The sequence below is a fragment of the Passer montanus genome, unplaced genomic scaffold, assembly GCF_014805655.1.
Source record: "Passer montanus isolate IOZ18808 unplaced genomic scaffold, ASM1480565v1 scaffold64, whole genome shotgun sequence".
Classification (NCBI taxonomy): Eukaryota; Metazoa; Chordata; class Aves; order Passeriformes; family Passeridae; genus Passer; species Passer montanus.
This window is the reverse complement of record NW_024371482.1, coordinates 2,437,535-2,457,589: the sequence shown is the minus strand read 5'-3', so window position 1 is coordinate 2,457,589 and position 20,055 is coordinate 2,437,535. Positions and strand designations below refer to the sequence as shown.

Here is a 20,055-nt window from a genome sequence, read left to right as displayed (position 1 = left end):
AGGAGGAAGGGCACACAGAAACCCCAGGCTTTGTGGCTGTGGGAAGGAGAAGCACCATTAGTTATTGCTTAGTTGATAGAAGGAGGCAGCACAAGAGGTGGCACAGAAGCAGAGGGGACATTTGGCTTGGCTGTGCTCTGGCAGGATCTCCAGACACTGTCACAGCCATCCAGGTAGGGATCTGATGTTTGCTGCTTGTCCTGGCGCCACCTGCTACAGATGGCTGCTTGACAGAGCACGAAGGTTTGCTTGTCTGAAAACCCTTCCTGAGCTCAGCCCCTTTAAAACTCCAGTCCTGCCAGTATTTTTCCCTCTGAAAGGTGAGGCCAAGTTGACAGCCCCATGTTACTCCTTATCCTTACACTGGCTCAGTAATCAAACTGAGATGCTGCAGGTTTGATTGTCCCCAGGTCTTTGTCTCTCTGCAGGTCTCTGGTTGCTGATCCAGCACCACGCCCCAATGGAGAGAATTTTTGGCTGCTGTGTGAAACCTGCCTGAATTTTTAAGCAGCTCAAAAACCAGAGCTCCTTAAAAAAATCCTTTCTGGAGCTGCATTGTACCTCATTGAGTTAAAATGAAATTTGTAACAGCACAGTTGCAATCAATAACCCTTGGCCATTTTTCCTTTAAATGGGAGATGAGCAGGAGCCTGTGTAACACAGCTGGGAGTGATGGGGGGATGCTGCCAGCTGCTCTGCCAGCCTGGTGGTCCAACAAGTGACTGATGTCTTCAACCCAGAATTGTGAAAAGTAGCACCGCAGGAATCAATGAGAATATTATTTTTTTGAGGGAATGATAGACTCTACCAAGATTCCTATTGATTTTTTGCCTCTCTAATGACTTGTACTACATGCACAATCGGGCAGCTCATTATTATCAGGGGAGTTGAGGCTGGATTTCTTGATGCTGACAGGTCTGCTCATAGCACACAGCATTATTCTTCTGGGACATTTTGGAGGTATGGATAGAGCTGCCAGTAGAGAGATGCCATTCATCCCTCTGGAGATGGCCATGAAAAAAAAACGGGGAGGCTGAGTTCAGCACAAGCCGTGCTCTGAAAGTAGAAATGGCACCAGGGCTGCCTGCATCACTTCTGTGAGCAGCTAACCAGCTTTGGGGAGCTCTCTGTTCAGGAGGATTTTGGGTGTACAGTTTATCACTTACTTTCACTCCTTCTTAATCTCATCATGGAGGTGCTGGCACAGAAATAATGCAGATGTAGGACCACTTCATTCTTGGTATGCTCATTTCCATATCTGGTTGACCAGTGGATGTGGACCTGAGCGTTTTCTGAATAATAAATAAAATCCTCCTCCAACCTACGTCATTTTTGAGAGGTTGAGAAGAGTGGGTATCCAATCATCATCTATGGATCACTCACATAACTTCCTATTGTAAATAATAAAAGCCCTAACCACTTTGTTAAACCTCCCTTCTCCAAATGACACAGATACTAAAAAAAGCTGGTAATTGGAATAGCAATAATAGGTTTGGCTTAGTTTCTGGAAGGAAATAGCAATTTCCTGAAGCTGGCAATAAAAATTATAGGGGAGTCCATTGACCCTGCACAGACATATTTTAAGACTGGCTGCAATGGGATAAAAAATAAACACACAATTTAGAGCTTTCCTGAACTTGGGCAAAATTTGTTGAGGACTAAATAAACAACTCCTTAAGACGGAACAAACCCATGGCTTCTACCCTGTGTGAAGCAGGTTGCCAAGTTCCATGTTCAGCTCTGGGACGTGGGGAAATAAATCTGGAACTGAGGCCAAGGGGAGAGTGGTGATTCCTTCCTGGTCCATGCACCAGCAGAGGATAAAATTGTTCCCAGTTTGAGAACTCTGTTGTAGGGCAGCCCCCATGGCACTTCTGGGGGCAGCAGGTCCTGCTGGGGCTGGCAGGTGGCTCTTCAGGCAGGGCAAGCTCTGTTTGACTGCTGCAGAGTCGTAATCATAGTAAAGGAAAGGGAAAATGGTGGGTGTGAAAACAGATGGATGAAAAAGCTTTGCTGCTTTCATTGTTGTTCATAGTCTGTAAACAGCAAGCTGTCAGTTTCAAAGGAAAGGGGGAAAAAAAAGATCATGTGGCTTTTTAGGTTGTGAAGACGCAGCTGTCACATAAACATATGTCCTGCTGCCCTCGTAGCCCTTTTCTGCAGAAAATTGTTCCCATCCAAACGCTGAAGAGACAGAGGCAGAACTTGTTTTGTTATCATCAATTTCACTTGAGTGAAATGTGCATTTAGGAACCTCAGTAATTAGTAGACAGCAGCAGCTCCTTCACTGTTAAAATGAAAGAATAAAGCTATATTAAAAGAATGTTTTAAAAAGCCCTGGAAATCCAGGGGGGGATGCTAAAGCAGGCTCATGGTGTGCAGTTTCCAGGCTGTGGGCAGGAGCTGTGTGGGCAGAGAGGGCTTGCCCAGCTCCTCAGCACAGGACTCTCCAGAGGGTGCCCAGGTTGTGCTGATGGTAGGTGCAGGTCCCCCCTCCAGGAACAAGCTGCCAGCACCCTGACACAGTGCTCATGTGTGCCCATGCTGTGTGGACTTAAAAATAGAGCCAGGGTTCAGCCTTAAGTGAGGGTACTCCATAATCTTCTTTTATTCATTGGTAAATAGGTTCCAAAAAACAAATTTCCATCAATATGTCGAGATAGGCATGTGGATGGGCTTATTCTGCAGTGAGCTTTCAGGGTATGGAGCATGTTGGGAAGTGAGGGTTGGCTCAGGAGCTGCAGGATGTAGTGTTTGGAGTGATTTCCTATTCCAGAGTCTCAGTTAAAATGTGCCTACATTGTTCCATTACTGTTTGGCTGTAAAATGTCTGCCTTAACCTGGCAGTGATACAGAGCTGCAGCAGTACTGGCATCTTAATTTAATTTATTCCTGTGAGCTCAGCCATGGCATGAAACAGATATGCAGGATATGTTGGCTCTCTGGGTATCATTAGGATTGTTGTAGATATAGAAGGCCTTGTAAAACTTCTGTGATACCATAAAATGGGAAATAAGTATTACAGCATTTGAAAGGATATTCAGAAACAACACAGAGACTGAATTTTGGGGAAATATTTGTTTGTTTGGGTGTTTGTTTTTTTTTTAAAACTTCTATTATTATCTCTTTATTTAATTATTTTTCTTGTCATTGCTTTAGGCAAGCTGGATGGATCATTGATAATTACCAATATTGTTTATTCCTGCTTTACTGGTGGCTAAAGAGAAACACCTTGCAGTGACAGGACAAGAAGTAGTGTGTACGAATTGAAATATGGGAAATGTAACTTAGGAAAAAAAACTAAATAAAAGCATTGTCCCTGCCTGTGGCACTTTAAGGTGCATTCCAACCCATTAACATTCTGTGATCTTTACTGTGTACAGGAAAGTGCCTTGAAGCAAAAGTAATATTTTTCAGAAAACAGACATGATTGTGGGAAAAGTGGGTTTAGTGTTTTTTGGGAGGATGATTGGGTTGGTTGGGTTTTTTTGGTTGTTTTGGGGTTGGTTTTTTTTTGTTTTGTTTTGGTTTTTTTTGTTTTTTTTTGTTTTTTTTTTTGGAGGGGGGTAAGTGTATTTATTTATTCTGTTTCTTCTTAAAAAGATTCATGCAAACTTACAATTCTCAGTATCAGCCAAAGAAAAATAGAGTAAATTGAAAGGGATCTCATTTCTATGAGACACCAAAGAGATGAGCAGTGGAAAGCAATGGAATAATCAGCCTTAATCCAGATTATGGACTAAATTCAAGCCTTTACACTTTAGCACTGCTGGGAGCTGGGAGCTGGTGTCTGTGCAGGTTCTTTTATGCTTTCCTTCCCAGAAGATGCAATTTGAAATGAAGTTCTGAAGTCCATGTCTTGTTGCTGTAGCTGTTGCATTTGGCAGTGCCAGTTCTCCTAAGAGCTGTGGCTGTGCTCAATGCAGCCATCAGTGGATGCAGATGCAAACAGAACAAATTCTGTCTTCCCAAATCACCCTGTGGGAGGGTCTTGTGCAGGAATACACACATGTTCAAATGAGATCACTCTAGGCTCTTCTTTTTCCAGCACTGACTAATTTCTCCAGCTTTCTGATACATTCTGAAGCCAGCAGAAAGCAATAGATGCACAAGAATATTTTCTTTAACAAAAAGTGTCCACCTACTTGTAGACTGCAAAAATCCTGTCTCTTAATTTTTTATTTTATTCTTCATTGCTGATTTTCCAGCTCACCTTGCTGTAGATCAGAAACCACATCAGGACCTGTCTGTCTTCTGGTTCCCAGCACTATGTGCAGAGACAGCTCTGAAAGCAAATCTGTGTTTTTCCTGCTCCTTACATCCCAAGCAGCAGCAAAGACTTTGGATCTCCAGAATAAGTGGCCATTCCAACTCGTTACCCATGAGGCAGAGGGGAGAGGGGAGCTCTGTGTGAAGCTGTGACGACTTTGCAGTGCCAGTGTTGGTGCAGGTTGTGCAGGGGAGCTGATTTTGGGGGGACAAAGGGGTGTAACCAGAAATGTCTCTGGTTTGCTGGGATGAACAGGGCTTCAGTCCCACTCTGGACTGGGAAGTAGACATGGTTTGTCCTCGAGGAGCCAGGAATTCCTTAAGAGAATTTGAAGGCAAGGTCAAAGACAGGGTTTGTCCTTCTGGGTATCTCATTGTTCTTAGGCTGCACACAGTGTGGCTTATGTCCAGATCGTGTGGCACCACAGAAGGGGATCAGAGGGAGCTGCTCCTGTGATTCCCAGCATTTCCCAGCATGGATCCTGCAATCATCCCCTTCTTATGTGCAACAAAAGTGTGAGGAGAAAGGCACAGTGTGTGTCTGCTCCAGCCAAGGAGGATTTGTCACAGATGGAGAAATTTTCTCCAAGAGCAAATTCAGATTTGCACAAGGTTTGTCCAGTTGTTTGAGGATGGAAGGAGGTGCTCAGCAGTGCTTTGCTGGGCTGCTGTTTCCAGAGCACAGACAGCATCCATATTAATGGAGCATTGTCAGCTCCGTAATTTATGCTGGATTCATTACACCTGAGACTGTAGAGGCATAAAGTGCTCTGCAAGCCTTGCAGCAGATCAGTGCCTGACAGAGGCAGCTCTTTAACCAGGCAGCACATTCCCATTTGGATGGCAATCGCAGGCTGGACAGCAGCAGCCCCTGCCAGGAAGGGCTGTGCAGTGAGGAGCTGGGGACTCCACAGAGGTTGTGTTTGCAGCAGAGGTGGCCTGAGAAAGCTGCAGAGTCTGAGCTGTTTGTGAAGCCAAACACAACATTCAGATCCAAATCCCGTTTCTGCAGCTCTGCAGGCTCCAGGGTGGATTGAACACAAAGCTTTGGGTTTTGTCCCAGCTCTGCAATGAGGAGCTGCAGTGGTGAGGGTTGTTAGAACAGCTCGTTTGGCAGAGGCAGCAGCACAGAATGTTGGTCTGCTCCACATCCATCAGAGAGCTGAAATATTCAAATGACTTCTTCGGTGTCTGTTTGCCATGTGTTTAAATAAATACCCAATTTGCAAAATTTGCAGTAATGGTGCATGAAAATGAGATGTACAGTGGCGTGTACTTTTGACCCAAGGCTTGTCAGTCTATTACAGAGCAGGTCATTTAACTGGGAAATTCTATTAGCTAATCAGGCACTTATGTGGGACCCATCACTCACACATGGAGCGTGGAGAAATTTGCTGTCACTCCCAACTTTTCTACACTTAAGAGAGCCAACTGCAACCAAGTCCAGTAGTGTGGACTTGTGTGTGTGTTTTATGCAACAAAAGCTGTTGGTGGTGTTTTCAAAGATGAAGTGCAAGAAAAGTTATATGTATTTTTAGTAGCTTTTTAAAGGAATGTGTGTTTACTGTAGATGGGCAAATTACACACTGTGATGTTTTCCTATATATTTTTCTTGTGTTTTTTTATTTTTCAGGAAACAAAAATCAACTGTGTCCGGCTGGCAACAAAAGGTATGTGGGTCTCTCTTTCCTGCAAAACACAAAACCAGAAATGTAAAAACTGCAGTGGTGGCACAACTTGATTACAGTTCCTAGCCAAAGAACCAGCCTCTTTATTTACTCTTTTATTTTATTTTTTTAAAAAGGAAGATTGCCAAGGCACTACAACAATTTCCAGGACTACTCCACTACATTTGTGGCCTCTGTTATTTTTTTTAATGCAGGGTATAATTCTCTGTCATTCCTCCTTCCCCTCATTCTGTTGACAGCTTTTCTGTCCTGAGGACTGTTCTTGCTGTTGGCAGAACATCACTGAAAAAGTGACATTAACTTCCTGTTCAATTTGTTCTCTCCACAACTGTACAAAGTAGATAAGAGGAGATCTCGTGTAAGCCTAACCTTGTACACAGCGGGGCACAATTCTTACATCATGCCATTTTCATGGTATAATTGAACAAACATTCCTGATTTTCATTGTGGGGAGCTCAGAGCAGACTGGGCTGACAGGTCACACGGAGCAAACCCAAGGCAAACAGCCCCAGGTTGGTTCACAAGGTGCAGCTCCTGAGGGACCAACAGTGACAATGTCTGAGCTCCTTCTGAGAGTTTACAGCTGCTTTTAACAACTCTTCTAAAGATTTCAAAATCACCCCAGGGGCTACTTTTCCAGAAAAGATGTCAGACACCAATTTATTTGTAACACAGAGTAGCTGTAAAAAGATTTCCCCACCACATGTTGTAGTCTGCCAAGAGCTGTAGGGAAGTGCTGGGGTGCTGCCATGGGCTGTGCTACAGATGACTCTCCATTCCCAGACTTAGCTTTGCCAGCTTGTGCTCTTGTGTTTTGCTGAAATGTGAAATACCTGCATGGCTGCCTATGGAAGCTTTGAGAGTTCCCCAAAACTGGCAGGAACCCAGAAATCCTTTGAGGCACCATCCCATTTTTTCCATTCTTTTCCATCTGTTTTGATTTGTGGCAGAAGTTAATGACCTCAAGGTCCTTTCTCCTGATCCTTTCTGCATCTGCACTTGCAGAGGAGTTGGGAGGGCTCAAAGAAACCCCATTAGCCACTGGAGAGCATTTCCATCTCCCTGTGGAGACATCCCCAGGCTGTCCCAGCCAGGCTGGTGTGGCAGTGACTGTGCAGCTCTTTTTCCTGCTCAGACTCAGTAATGCAGACTGGTGGGGCTGTAAGCAGTTGTGTCACCACTGAAAGCTGAGGAGGAGGAGCCATTTCTCCCATTTTTCCTTCTCATCTGTGGCTCTGGTGTCTCCATACCCTCTTGTTCCTTTCCTATTCAAAAGCTCCTTGTAAAATCATAATTTAATTCATTCTCTGGGTTGCAAACATTCTGTGTGTCTCAGTCTATGTGTCTCCTTCCTCTCAGTTCTCTCAGCTGGTAGTGATGTGACCATTTCAAGTACCTGATTTTGGCTTTCTGGTGGTGGAACGAACAGGAGCTGGACTGGGTGAAATGAATCCTCACAAACTTTTCCAATAGCATACTCTCCTCATGACATTTCTCAGTCTATGTGTCTCCTTCCTCTCAGTTCTCTCAGCTGGTAGTGATGTGACCATTTCAAGTACCTGATTTTGGCTTTCTGGTGGTGGAACGAAGAGCAGGACTGGGTGAAATGAATCCTCACAAGCTTTCCCAATAGCATACTCTCCTCATGACATCAGAGATAGTGGATTAATTAATTTTTGGAAACCAGTAGTTCCTTCCATTTCAGTAGTTCATTTTTCTGGACTGGGGGAAGAATATTGTCATGCTAGCAGGAAAGGTGTTTGCTCTGTGAGTATTCAAAAGAAAATAACTTCAACAGCTTGAAAAATCCCATTCTGACACGACCTTTTGTTTGCACTGTCTGATTTGGGTGCCTCAGCAAAGTGTCCTGTAAGTACGGGGCTGCTCCACCGCCTCTGCTCCAGCTGGCTGCCAGGGAGTTTGCTCTGTGTCCCACTGCCCCAACACCAAGAAAAGCAAAGCAGAGCCACTTTAAAAGTGGTTTAGTCCACGAAAAAAAATATATTAAAAAAAAAAAAGCTTTGGAGCTTTCCCAGTTTTCTTCCCTCCTCTTTAGCCAGAAATAGGCTGCTCAGATGAGTCCTTTTTGCAGTTCAGTTCTGTGTGTCTCAGTCTATTGTGTCTCCTTCCTCTCAGTTCTCTCAGCTGGTAGTGATGTGACCATTTCAAGTACCTGATTTTGGCTTTCTGGTGGTGGAGAGAACAGGAGCAGGACTGGGTGAAATGAATCCTCACAAGCTTTTCCAATAGCATAGTGTCTAGCATGTTCTAGATATCTAGCATGTTCTCCTCTGTGCAGGAGCTGCTACCCAGCTCTCTGGTGCTGCTCTCTCTTCATGGTTCTCTGCGTGCTGCTCCTGCTTAGATGAACTTGATTCTTGTGATGGCAAGAAAAAGCTCTCAAATCCTTTTGTATTGGGTTGTTAAACGTTGGGAGGAGGGGGTGGCATCAGCATTTCAGAGCAGCAGGCCCTCCAAAGCAGAGCCAGTAGGTTCCCAGCTAGGCCAGCACATCCCCTGAGCTCACTTCCCTCCATCCAGTGCCTCCATGAGAGACTGGGTGCTGCCTGTGGGAAGGGCCAGAGGCAGGGACTCACCACCAGCCCTTGCTGGAGTGACCTTGAATGATCCATCAGAAAGCTCCCTGTGTTCTTCCACTCTGTCTAGCCATCCCACACTTTGCCAGCATGTTAAACATTATGAACCTTTTGTATCTACATATGTTTTTTATTTTCAGATTCGTTGGTCTCAGATCTCTTGCCACTTCCCTCCTCACTTGGGCTATTCTTTTTTTTTTTTTTTTTTTTTAATTACTGGACTAATGTTATCTTTCACAGCATTAGACACTTGGATGCATCTCATTAACATAAAACAGTCTTTAAAAATGTTTATAATTAAACCCCAATTTACCAGCTCTCTGCCATACAATTTTCATTCAGATGGGTTATTTATAGGTTTTGCCATTTGGTTTCCTTGACAGCATTTGTTTTAATATGTCCCATTCTTTCTGAATTAACTGACTTGTTCTCCCTGTCTTAAAGCAACATATTTATATCGACACTTTATTAGAGAAAATTGCAACCTCTTACCAAGAGAGAGCGATTACCTCTTGTATTCCTAAAGTGCATTAAATTAATTTCACAGTGTAATTGAAACCAAGGCAGAGGGCTCATTAATGGTTCCTTATCTCCCGATACTCATTTCTTCTTTCCTTAAAATGTGAGTTCTTGCAAATGAAAGAATGGAACTATAATAACCATTATGAGGTACATTTTTATTTTTTTCCCTTTTTTTTTTGTCTCGTGCATGCTGCCTGGGAACCATTTTGCTTGTTCTTAGCAGTGATAGGTAGACAACAGGTGACCACGCGAAACCCGCCCAGCCTCTTGAGCACAGGTGATTATCAGTTCAGAAAAAGGAAAACTGGTCAAACTTCCAGGGGTCTGAGCAGCTTAATGACTTCTTGTTTAACGCTTGCTTTGCATGAGAAAATACTTTTACAGTTGCTCCAACTAGAGTATAAAGGAGGGCAGTGCTTTCATGGCACTCCTTCAGTGCCGAGGTGATCTGTCTGTGCTGAGGGTCAGCTGAGGGCTCAACACCTCCTAAATCTTCACAGCAGCACCTGAGTGTGATGGAAGAGCCCCATGGATCTCCTGAGTGTGCATGGAGCTGAGCTTGCATTTCCAATTAAAGGAGCTGTGCCATTTTCTGTGGCTGATTATTTGTATATTCATAGACAGCTGAGTCCTGCTGTTGGAGAAATGGTGGCAAGAAAAGGAAAACTTGATTCTGTAAGCTCTCTGTAGAGGAACAGAGGATCTATAGAAACTGTAGTTTCTATAGAAACTTCTGCTGGAGCCAGAGATGCTGCAGAATTGAGCCTCAGCAGCACCAAATCACTCACAGTGGGGAGGTTCAGAACCTCTCAAGGGGTTTGCAGTTTCCATCAGAAGAAGCTTGGAGGTCTGTGTGTCATAAAGTTGCCCCAGCAGATGCAACACTGGGACCAGGATCATCATTAACTCCAGAAAATTTAAATATGGAGGGGAGATCCCATCAGCTTGTGGAATTAAGTTCTTCTACTTCATTTCAGCCTGATGTGCACAGAATGAGTGGCTGGGATGTGGCAGTATTACCTGAGATTAATGGGAAAGGAGGGTTGCTTTTTCAGTTTTTAGACGGATTACATTTCTCTAGGAACACTTCCCTCCCAGTGCTGCATGGTTGTTCCTGCCTAGTTATGACTTCCTCACCCAGCAATTATTTCAGCTGTGATGATACAGGGCCAGGAAGGTGCTGGGACTACTGGGAAGTTCAAATGGTCCTGATTTTTGGTAGTGCATCAGCATGGGAAGAAGGAAACTTCCTGGGAGGATGTTGATATCTCAGTAAAGAACCTGGGTCTGAAATGTGACCAGGAAAATCCTGGGCTGGGGGAGGGAGACTGCAAAAAAATCAGTGGAAAATGAGGATGGAAAAAGTTCCTGTTGTTCCCACACAATTTTTCTGCACGTGAAAACTGTTGATTTAATAACTCCTGCTCCCTCAAATCCATTTGAAGAGACTTCTTTTGTTTCCTGGAATACATTCTGGTTTTGTAGACAGATAATGTATTTTTTAAACAGATCTAATCCCACTTCAAATCTGTTTGTTGCTGCATTTTGTCTTCTAATACACTGGAATATTATTCCTTTGACAGGTTTATTCTGTTTGGTGCTATTTATTTCAGAGGAGTTTATCACACTTTTTAAGTTGAATGCGTGAAAATGGTTGGTTGGTTTTTTCCCCCCTGAACAAATTTCTGCCTTCTAAAAGTTATTTTTTAGCACTAGTTTCGTGCACCACAATCCCTTTAGGGGCTTCCTTATCCCAGGGCACAGCTTTGAATTAGTGCAGAACCTGGTGCAGAATGGGATGAGGCCAGGAGTGAACTGAATTTGGTATCTCCGGCCTTGTGTCCAGAGGTCATTATCTACTCCAGAGCTCTGCAGCATTGCCCAGCCCTAATCCTGGGCTCCCCAATTAAAACAGGCAGCTGGAGGTAAGAGGAGAAGAAGCACAGAGTTTAAGATAAAATTTGCGATAGTTTAACAACAGGAGACTGAGAAAACATCACCTTTGTAATTCAAAGCATCCAGTGCCAGGACACAAGTAGCTTCAGGGTAGAAAGGTCTTTGGAGAAACGACAATAAAATATATTATAGCTGTGTGAGCCAAGCCCTCCAGGAACCAAAGCAGGCAAGGATTTACCTGGAGCAGTGAGGAGGCTCTTGTCCCTTTTCAAGTCCCACCTGGTGGGAAAGGATGGTCTTGGCTGTGTGCTGTGGCTGGCCCTGGGCCAGTGTGCATCCACCTTTGTTTGCAGATAAACTGGTAGCCAGATAAAGGAGTGGAAATTAAAAAAAGTCAGTAGTTGGACATGAAAGCCACAAGGGAAGGTCAAATTAATAAAAGGTTTCCTTTGGCTTTGTTTTACTTAGTTTGAATGCATTAGGCAGCTTTGGATGATTCCTCACTTACAAAATGTAGCAGCTTGTTTTTCATCTCTTCTGCTTGAAAATTTGCAGGAAGAGCTTTTTTGGAATGTCCCTTGGAGCCTCTTCTGCACAGGGGCTGAGGAGGGGGCAGGCAGGAGGGAACTCTTGTGTTTCATGTTCCTGACCCTCACACCCACACACCAACTCATTTGGGTGATCAGGATTTTGTCTCCATTTCCTGATTCCTGCAGATCCTTTCTAAGGTGGGTCAGCCACTGGGCAGGTACTGCAGATCACATAAAATGATTTTCATAAATAGATTATTATTTTCAGTGAGAAAAATGACAGATTTGTTTTAACAAACAAGCTGTGGGTCTGCTGGTAGGTAAAACCAGCACTGAGAGACAAAAGAAACAATGGGAAGGATTCCACTGATTGATGAATGGAAAAAGATATTTGCCTTTACAAACAAACTGTAGGTTTGCTGATAATGAAATTGGATATTGAAAGATGAAAGAAACAATGGGGAGAACCCCTAAATTCCATAAGAATAAAAAATTATAAAGGATGGTTATACATTAGAGGGAAATCTTCATTGTCAGGTGTTGTGGGAAGTCTGAACCTCTCAAGTACCTCAGCCAGTGGGGAAAGAGAGAGATCCCAGGGAATGCCTCATAACCTCTGTCTTTATTCAAATAAAGTAAAAGGACCCCTCTGTCTCCTTTTTGGACATAAACCTCTGATGGTTGTGGATTAATTTTCCCAATATTAGTGTCCTTTAACAACACTTCCAAAGGCATGACAGACCCAGGACTGTTACAAATACATGATGTCTGATTCCTTAAATAGGTTTTTTGATAAGCCAGTATTCAGAAACAGGGTTGATATTAACAAGCTTTTGAGCTTCTTCCAGGAGCTGGACATTAAAAACTGTATGGTTGCATTAGGATATGTGATCAAATTACAAGGCAGGTGTGAGGCTGTTTTGTAGTGTTGTTGTAGAGGAAAAGGGAAATCTTCATTCCAGTCTTGCCTGAAAGTGCTGCTTCAACTTGGCAGAGCACAGGAAGTGTGCTGGTGTTCATGCAGCACACGTAGAGTGTGTGTACACAGGCTCCTGACGCTGCCCAGCTGACTCCCCTGGGCTGGAAGAGAGATTCCTCCTGTCCATGCTGCTCAGCAGGCTCGGGGTGCAGCCTCTCAGGTGTTTGTAGGTCACCCTGGTACCTGAGGCACCTTCATCCACTTGGGCTCAAAAGGTGACTTTATTTCAGTGTTCAATTTCTGGGCTTTGCTCACCGGTTTTGCAGCTTCTGCAGCTGCTGTGGGTGTGGATTTTTCATGGTAATCATGATGAGAGCAGTAACTATTTAGAGGGGGCTGAATGGGGAAAAAGTCAGTAATTGTGGTGAGTCTCTTATATATCCATAACATTGTCAGACACGGAGAAGTTTTTGCCTTTTATCAGTCAAAAGGCTGATCTCCCTGTGTCTAAGACTTCACAAAAATTGTCACATCTGTAAATTTGAACTTGTCATATTAGTAATTGTACTTGCTTTCCATTTATATAATTTTGAGCTAGTTTTTAAATACAGTTCTGCAAAAGTGAAGAGTTAAAACAGAAACAAGCTCTCACCCCCTGAACCATTACATGACTTGTTGGCATCACAGCAGCTCTCTGTAGCTGAGCTCCTCTTTCAGGGAAATGTTTTAACCTTTCTTATTCTTGGGGACCATATATCTGCTTCTAGCACAAATTAAGGGCTCCCATTCTGAAGAGAGAAAAGGAAAAAAGAATCGCCTTTGTGCTGGATTTGCCTGGAATCTCCAGAATCAATTATTCACTTACAGCTATTTTTAAATTCTCATTCAGCTTAGCAATGCTGATCTTGATGTCTCACTGTGTGTTTACCCTCATCCTCCTCCAGATTCCACCTGTAAGCCTGAAAATCCCTCATACAAATTCTGGTCTGTCTTTCTCTCCAGGACTACTTTGTTTTGCTGCTCCCTCTGCTCAGAATATGGTTGAAAGCTTTTGGCTCTCATCATTCTGTCAATTCCTTCTGAGCTTTGTTAAAGAAATGAGTGTGTCTCATTATAGTCTTAAGCCTGCGCTCTTTGCAGTCTTCAATAACTGGAGGTGGAAAATTGGTGTGGTGATGTTGTGTGTGGTGATCCTCTTTGTGATATCTATTTTTTAATGAATTGCAACAAAGAAATAGCCAGAGAGGAATCTGCCTTCCAGATGTGATGAGCTGTTCCACTCTGTAGGCTCATGGTACATGGAGGCACCAGCAACATGCACAGATTGGTTTCAGTGCCAATAAACTGCTGGAGGCTGTGGTCAGCTGCCACCCTGGGCTGGTGCTGGATGTTTCCACATCACAATGTAAAAAAATGCCTTTCCACCTTTATCTCAGTGTTATCACTGCTGGAGGTACCTGTCTGCCCTTGTGTTTGCACTCCAGACTGTGTTTTACAGATACAGATATCATCAGGAACTGAAAACATGAGGGAAAACATTCCTGCATGCAGAGCTGCTTTAATAATTTGTAGGCCACTCACATAGAAAGCACCATAAAAAAATAAATAAAGGAAATCGTGTTTACAAGTGATTTGAGAATAGCTGTCTTTTGAATACAAGCCTCTGGGTCTATTAGGAGATTTTACATTCAGCCCACTGCCTGGCCATTATGTGCTGCAAAGAAATTACTCTGATTGTGCAGATCATTTCAACGCATGATGACTGGGAGCCCAATATTTTTCATTAATTTTTCTGGATTAAATAATGCTCTGAAGTAATTTTTCTGATTGTTTTTTGTTCCAAGAGCGGATTTCTTTCTGAAGAAGCTACGATTTTGAAACCAAACCTCATCGTTGCCAGACTTGTCCCTTTGCTGGGTATTTTCTGTCTCCTGGTGGTGGCTTCTGTTTTCTTCTGTTGCTTCTCTCATTTCATCCATCCCTCCTTCACACTTACACTGCCCTTTCCTGGACTCTAAATATTTGACCCAGCTGTCCTTAGAATAATTTTATTTGATTTCTTTTCTTCTCCTGTTAAGCCTTGGGATACTTCTCTCTCCTCCAGAGTCTTGGCTACTGGTGATTGTGATGCCCCTACCACTGCAGGACTTTCTGTCTCACCAGCTGGAAATCTCACATAAATACCTGACTTTTCCTCCTGCTTATTGCTCTCTTGAATTCTTTTTCCTGGCAGTGTCATTTTTTTAAAAATGCTGTATTGTAATTGCTGCCTGAAGTAAAGAATGTTTCAAATTGCAGTTTGTGAAATAGGTTTTATGGAAGAAACTTGTGTTATCAGCCCTGCTTAGTTACATGCACTCAGTAATCATTCTTTCCTGGATGTTTTTCAGAGTGCCACCTCCACAGAGGAGGTTGCTTTATATTTTGTGGCTTATTTTCATATAATATACCTGTGCAGAAATTGCTGGGAGAGAGATTGCCATGGTATCTTTCCTTTAGATGCCACGGCTGGATTTCCCCCAGAGGGCACTGCTCAGGGAATGGGCACGGCCCCGAGGCTGCCAGAGCTCCAGGAGGGTTTGAACATCACTCCCAGGGATGCCCAGGGTGAGGTTGTTGGGGTGTCTGTGCAGGGCTGGGTCTGGGCTTGAGGATCCTGATGTGTCTCTTCCAGCTCAGCATATCCTGTGATTCTATGAATCAACAGCAGCATGGCCAGATTAGACTTTAATTTAAACCTTAATTAAACCATCAGTGTGTGATGATCCAGAAACCTGACTTCTCGTGGGCTGATGAGCTGGACGGCTCTGGGAAATTGGCATTTTCCTCCTGCCCTGCTCTCTTTGTATCTCTTTGCATCACCAGAACTGTATCTCCTATGAATGTGCTCCCTGTACTGTCTTCTGGCTCACTGCAAGATGCTGGATCTGGGAATTCTGGAAGGGATTAAAGAGAAACAAAGTCAATTGGGTTGCTAGGGAAGAAGAAAAATGTTGAAATAGCTCTGACTGGGCAGTGGAGTGCTGGGTGAGTGTCAGTGCCTGCGAAAGGCAGAGTCAGGCCACTGCTCTGGCTCCTGGGATGGTGCATTTTGTGCACCACAGAAATGAGTATCTGTGAGAGCAGTAGCCTGGTGGAGTAGATCAGGCACAGACAGGGAGTCAGGGGACCTGCAGTCTTCACTGCTCTGTCTGCTGTCATTTGCCTTTCTTATTAAGAAAGCAAGCTTAGGGCAGAAAATTGTCCTAGTTTGTGTTAGTGCAGAGTAGTGGGGTCCTGACCTCCGTGGGGGCTTTGGGTGCCACTGAAATACACACACTAATAACAGTGGTGACCTGCTCTGTGTCTTACTATTCCAGCATCCAGCTCCTGTTACAAGGAACAATTCATTCCAGGAAATGTGATGGAAGTAACCACTAGAAAATACAGTCATATTTTGTTTTCATTCCTTTTTAATGCCAGCAATATATAAACATGGTTTTTCAGAAAGAAAAGGGTGGCCCCTCAAGTACAGTAGTGCAGATATTTGCAAGTGTTTAAAGATATTTGCAGGAAATGACCATCTGAGCAGTTTTTATGGGCTGCTGTGCTCAGAGGATTTCAGATCCTGCATCTGTGTAAAGGAGAGAAGCAAAAGTGAATTCCAAAACAGCGTTTCTGTTAGGAGCAGCAGAAGTCATGTGTCCTGAGAGAAACAGCTCACAGAGCTCCTCCTGCCAGGACAGGAATGTTCTTACCTACAGCTGGTGCTGGGGCAGGTGGGAAACCAGAGCAGCCAGAGGAGATGTAGCTATCTGCATGGAAAATATGCCAGAACAGCAGGAAAACAATGGCCTTTTGCAGTTATGTTTCACTGCAAGGCTTTGAGAATCCCAGAGCCAGGAATTTGCTGACACTGTCATATTCTCCATTCCTAGGCACTATTAACTGAGACAACTTACAAATGGTTGGGCTGGTAGCCTAAAGGAATTGCTGGCCTTTGCCAAGAGAGATAGAGTTGCCCAGAAGATTGGAGTGAATCAGTCACCACAGAGTGGAGGTGTCAGGATGGATAATGAGCCTTTCTTCTCCTCCTGGAACTGCAGGACCCTGCAGTGGGGTGGGAAATATCAGATAAAAACACTCTGACCACACATTGCCTGGAGTAACGAGCAGCAGCCTGGCAAAATCAAACCAATCTGGTGGGTCAGAAGATGGAGTTGACAGCACATTCTTATTTCTTCCAGCACAGCTCACACTTCATGAGGGTATTCAGATGGTACAAAAATGAGGGGCGTCTGACTGTGCTGTTTATAGTAGAAAACCATTCTCTAACACCTATTATTTAGGGTCATAAGAGTAACTGCAGCTCAGCTGAAGGATAATTTGGAGTACTTCTGACTTTCACTTCAATGAATAGAGTTTTAGCCATTTTCAGGGAGAAATTGTACCTTTCTCATTGCCTTTGTTGTGTGACAGCGTGGGGATTGCCTGTCTGATGGTGTGTAGCTCACCTCTTGCACACATTTACTGCAGGATTGTGGGAGAGCTTGTCAAATAAAGATGGAAATATGCAACTGATCCGTTATTTTATTCTCATGCTCAGGAGTCCCATTAATGCATTTCAGACCTGTGAGCACAGAAGTTATCAGTGAGCTCTTAACTGAATGGGCAAATTGGTGAATGCAGGAGAATAGTAGAGTTGTCAGGGGCAAAAGCTGAAAATGATACGTGTGATTCCAAAAGCCAGCCCTTTTTGCTTGGTAAATTTAGTGTTTTGCTCTGAGTAAACTAGATTAACAGCTTAGCTGTAGGAGAAGTGAAATCATGCTTTTATCACTGCACCATCTCTTAAAGCACATGCAGTTTAACGTGTGGCAAAAGGCAAAACAACACCCCAGTGACAATAACACTGCTGTCTCACCAACACATGGACTGGACTGACTATTATCTCCCCAAGCAAGTGACTTTGAATAGAAGCGATTCAGATTTCCTGAAGATCAGCAGCACAGAGCTGTTAAAAGAGCAAAACATTACAGTCTTCTGATGGCAGCCCTCTGTGTTCACCTTTGATTCCCTTTCCCTATGTTTAAGCTGCAGAGGAAGACCTGGCTGACTGCAGCAGCAAAGGTGAAGCCCAAGATAAGAGTGGATCTCGTGTAACATGAATTCATTTAACTTTGTGAACTGCAGCGGTGATATTTTTAGGAGTAGTTAAGTGTAACAGGAATATAATGAAGATAGGCTTATTTAGTCTTTAGAGTAGCCATGAGTCAAATCTTGTGGGGCTTTCTAAATCAAGCTCAGTGGCTTAAGCTGTATCTGGAAATATTCTGTGCAGCAAGCAGCGAAGTCAGCGGAGCTGAGGTCTGTAATGAGGACTAATGAGGTCTCAACAATAGGGTAGAGGGCAGCTGTCTCCAAGGTGCTCAGTTAGAGCAGAAATGCTGCACAAATAAGGTCCTAAATATGTTTTATTTTAGGTGTGTAGATTTCACTTGTTAAAAAAACAAACCAACCAACCAAAACCCCCATATTTCAAACAGAAATTATGTTCTCTGCTGTGGGCTGAAGAAGTCCTGCCTGGTGTGTGATGATAACGGGTGCTGAGGCACTGGAATTGGTTGTCCAGAGAAGCTGTGGCTCCCCCATCCCTGGAAGTGTCCAAGGCCAGGCTGGATGGAGCTCCAAGGTTCAACCTGGTCAAGTGGAAGGTGTCCCTGCCCATGGCAGGGGGTTGAGATGAGATGGGCTTTAAGGTCCCTTCCAACTCAAATCATTCCATGATTCTGTGTGAAGAGTGCTGCTCTATATGCTGCATTAATGCTTGTTACATCTATATCTGTAATGGGATGTTTAAAAAAGCCAGGCCTCCAATACACTGAGAAAGACAAATGTGAGCTGATTTTGGAGGGAAAAAAGTTTCTGCCCGAAGTATTATTATAATTACATGTTACTGTGTTCACTATTTCAGTGAGTAAGGATTTCAAGTCCATTTAAACTATTTGAGATTAAAATTAGAACTGTTGTTCTCCTGTTTCTGGGTGCATGCTGAGTGCTTCAGAAGAGTAAATGCCCCATTACAGTAAAACTTAGTAAAATATTAGAGTCATTTGCACTACACTGGGATTTTACACCCTATTACTGCTCTGAATTATCTGTCATTAGCCCTCATTAAAGGCAGATTTGGTTAGATGGACAATTGTCTATTGCAATTTGATTGCAAATATGTTGTTAGGCTTTCAAATGAATGTTTAAAGTGGATCATTGCACAGTTTGCCTAAAAATTCTTCTTTTTTTATCTTGTCCTTCCTCACCCTCCATCTTTTAAGGAGCTTCCACCCAGAATTCCAATGCAGTGGAACCTGAAAAGCAAGTTGACAGCACAGTGAAAATGGCTGGAGTTATAGCTGGTCTCCTGATGTTTGTTATTATCCTCTTAGGAGCAATGCTTACCATCAAAAGAAGGTAAGTTTCTGCTTTGCTTCCATCTTGGACCTCTTGTTGTAATTTCCAAAGGAAGAATAAATAAAGATAAAACATTCTTTCTGTGCGACAGAGAGCAGCAGTTAATGCCTGTGTACATAACACTGACACTAGGGGTGGTAGGCCCAGAAGAAATAGCAGTTCTGGGAGATCCAGCAATGAAAGAATGGTTGTTACTGCAAGGAAATAATGACAATTAATGTCAAGGGATAAGTCACAAAGTAGCATGGGATACAGGGGATAAAAGGAGAACCTCTCCTATCAGGAAAGGCTGAGAGACTTGGGATTGTTCAGTCTGGGGAAGAGAAGGTTTGGAGTGACCCAATTGTGCCCTTCCAGTACTTGTAGGGAGCCTACAAGAAAGATAGAGAGAGACAGCTCACAAGGGGCTGGAGTGACAGGACAGGGGGAATGGATTCAAGATGACAGAGAGGAGGGTTAGATTGGATATTAGGAAGAAGTAATATCCAATCTTCCCTGTGAGAGAGGTGAGGCTCACAGGTTGCCCAGAGAAGCTGTGGCTGCTTCATCCCAACCTTTTTTCCAACACCTGAATTTGCTGATGCTTTGGCTATCATGACTGCTGCAACCTAAGTTGTTATCTCCCAGATAACACAGAAAAACCCCCAGGCAAAACTACTCCTAATGCAGAATGAGTCCCAGAGGCTGGACACTGAGGATCCATTTGCTCTGTGTGAAAGTTCCCAAGCTCCTGCTGAGCTGAGCTGGCCCCTGAGACAGTGCACAGGACCTTCAGCTGGACTTGCCAGGTCCCTGGAGCAGCAATGTTTGGTGAATTTGGGTGTGATGTCCCACACACAGAACTTTGCTCTAGCTGGTTTTGCCATAGGCTCTTTAAACCTGGGCAATTTTCTTCAAAGTTAACATTGGAAAGGAGGTGAGTGGGAGTATTAGAAATCTAAACTCTCCCCTTTTTTCCCTAGAGCTGGAAAATTACAGCTTCCTCTGTGTTGCTTCCACAGCCCCTCCCAGGGCAGACAAGCAGAATCCCTGCAGTCTGTATCTGCTTGCTGCAATTTGCAAGGATACCTGCTGGAAGACACTGAAATAAGGAATAAACTGGCTCATTGACTTTAAAATCTTTTCCCATTTAGAAGCTCTGAGTGCAGGAGGAGGTTTGGGAGGCTGTAGCACATCCAGCACCTCCA

At 43.7% G+C, this 20,055-nt stretch overlaps 1 protein-coding gene across 10 annotated transcripts in view; it reads left to right on the top strand.

The window, feature by feature from the left end:
- The window catches only part of PTPRT (protein tyrosine phosphatase receptor type T), a 452,765-nt gene that overhangs the window by 358,032 nt on the left and 74,678 nt on the right, over window positions 1–20,055 (top strand). For all 10 annotated transcript variants that reach the window (XM_039728161.1, XM_039728157.1, XM_039728164.1 and 7 more), the window contains exons 13-14: window positions 5,903–5,939; window positions 18,733–18,868. In XM_039728161.1, coding sequence (XP_039584095.1) covers window positions 5,903–5,939; window positions 18,733–18,868 — 173 coding nt within the window. The remainder of the gene's footprint in view (window positions 1–5,902; window positions 5,940–18,732; window positions 18,869–20,055) is intronic.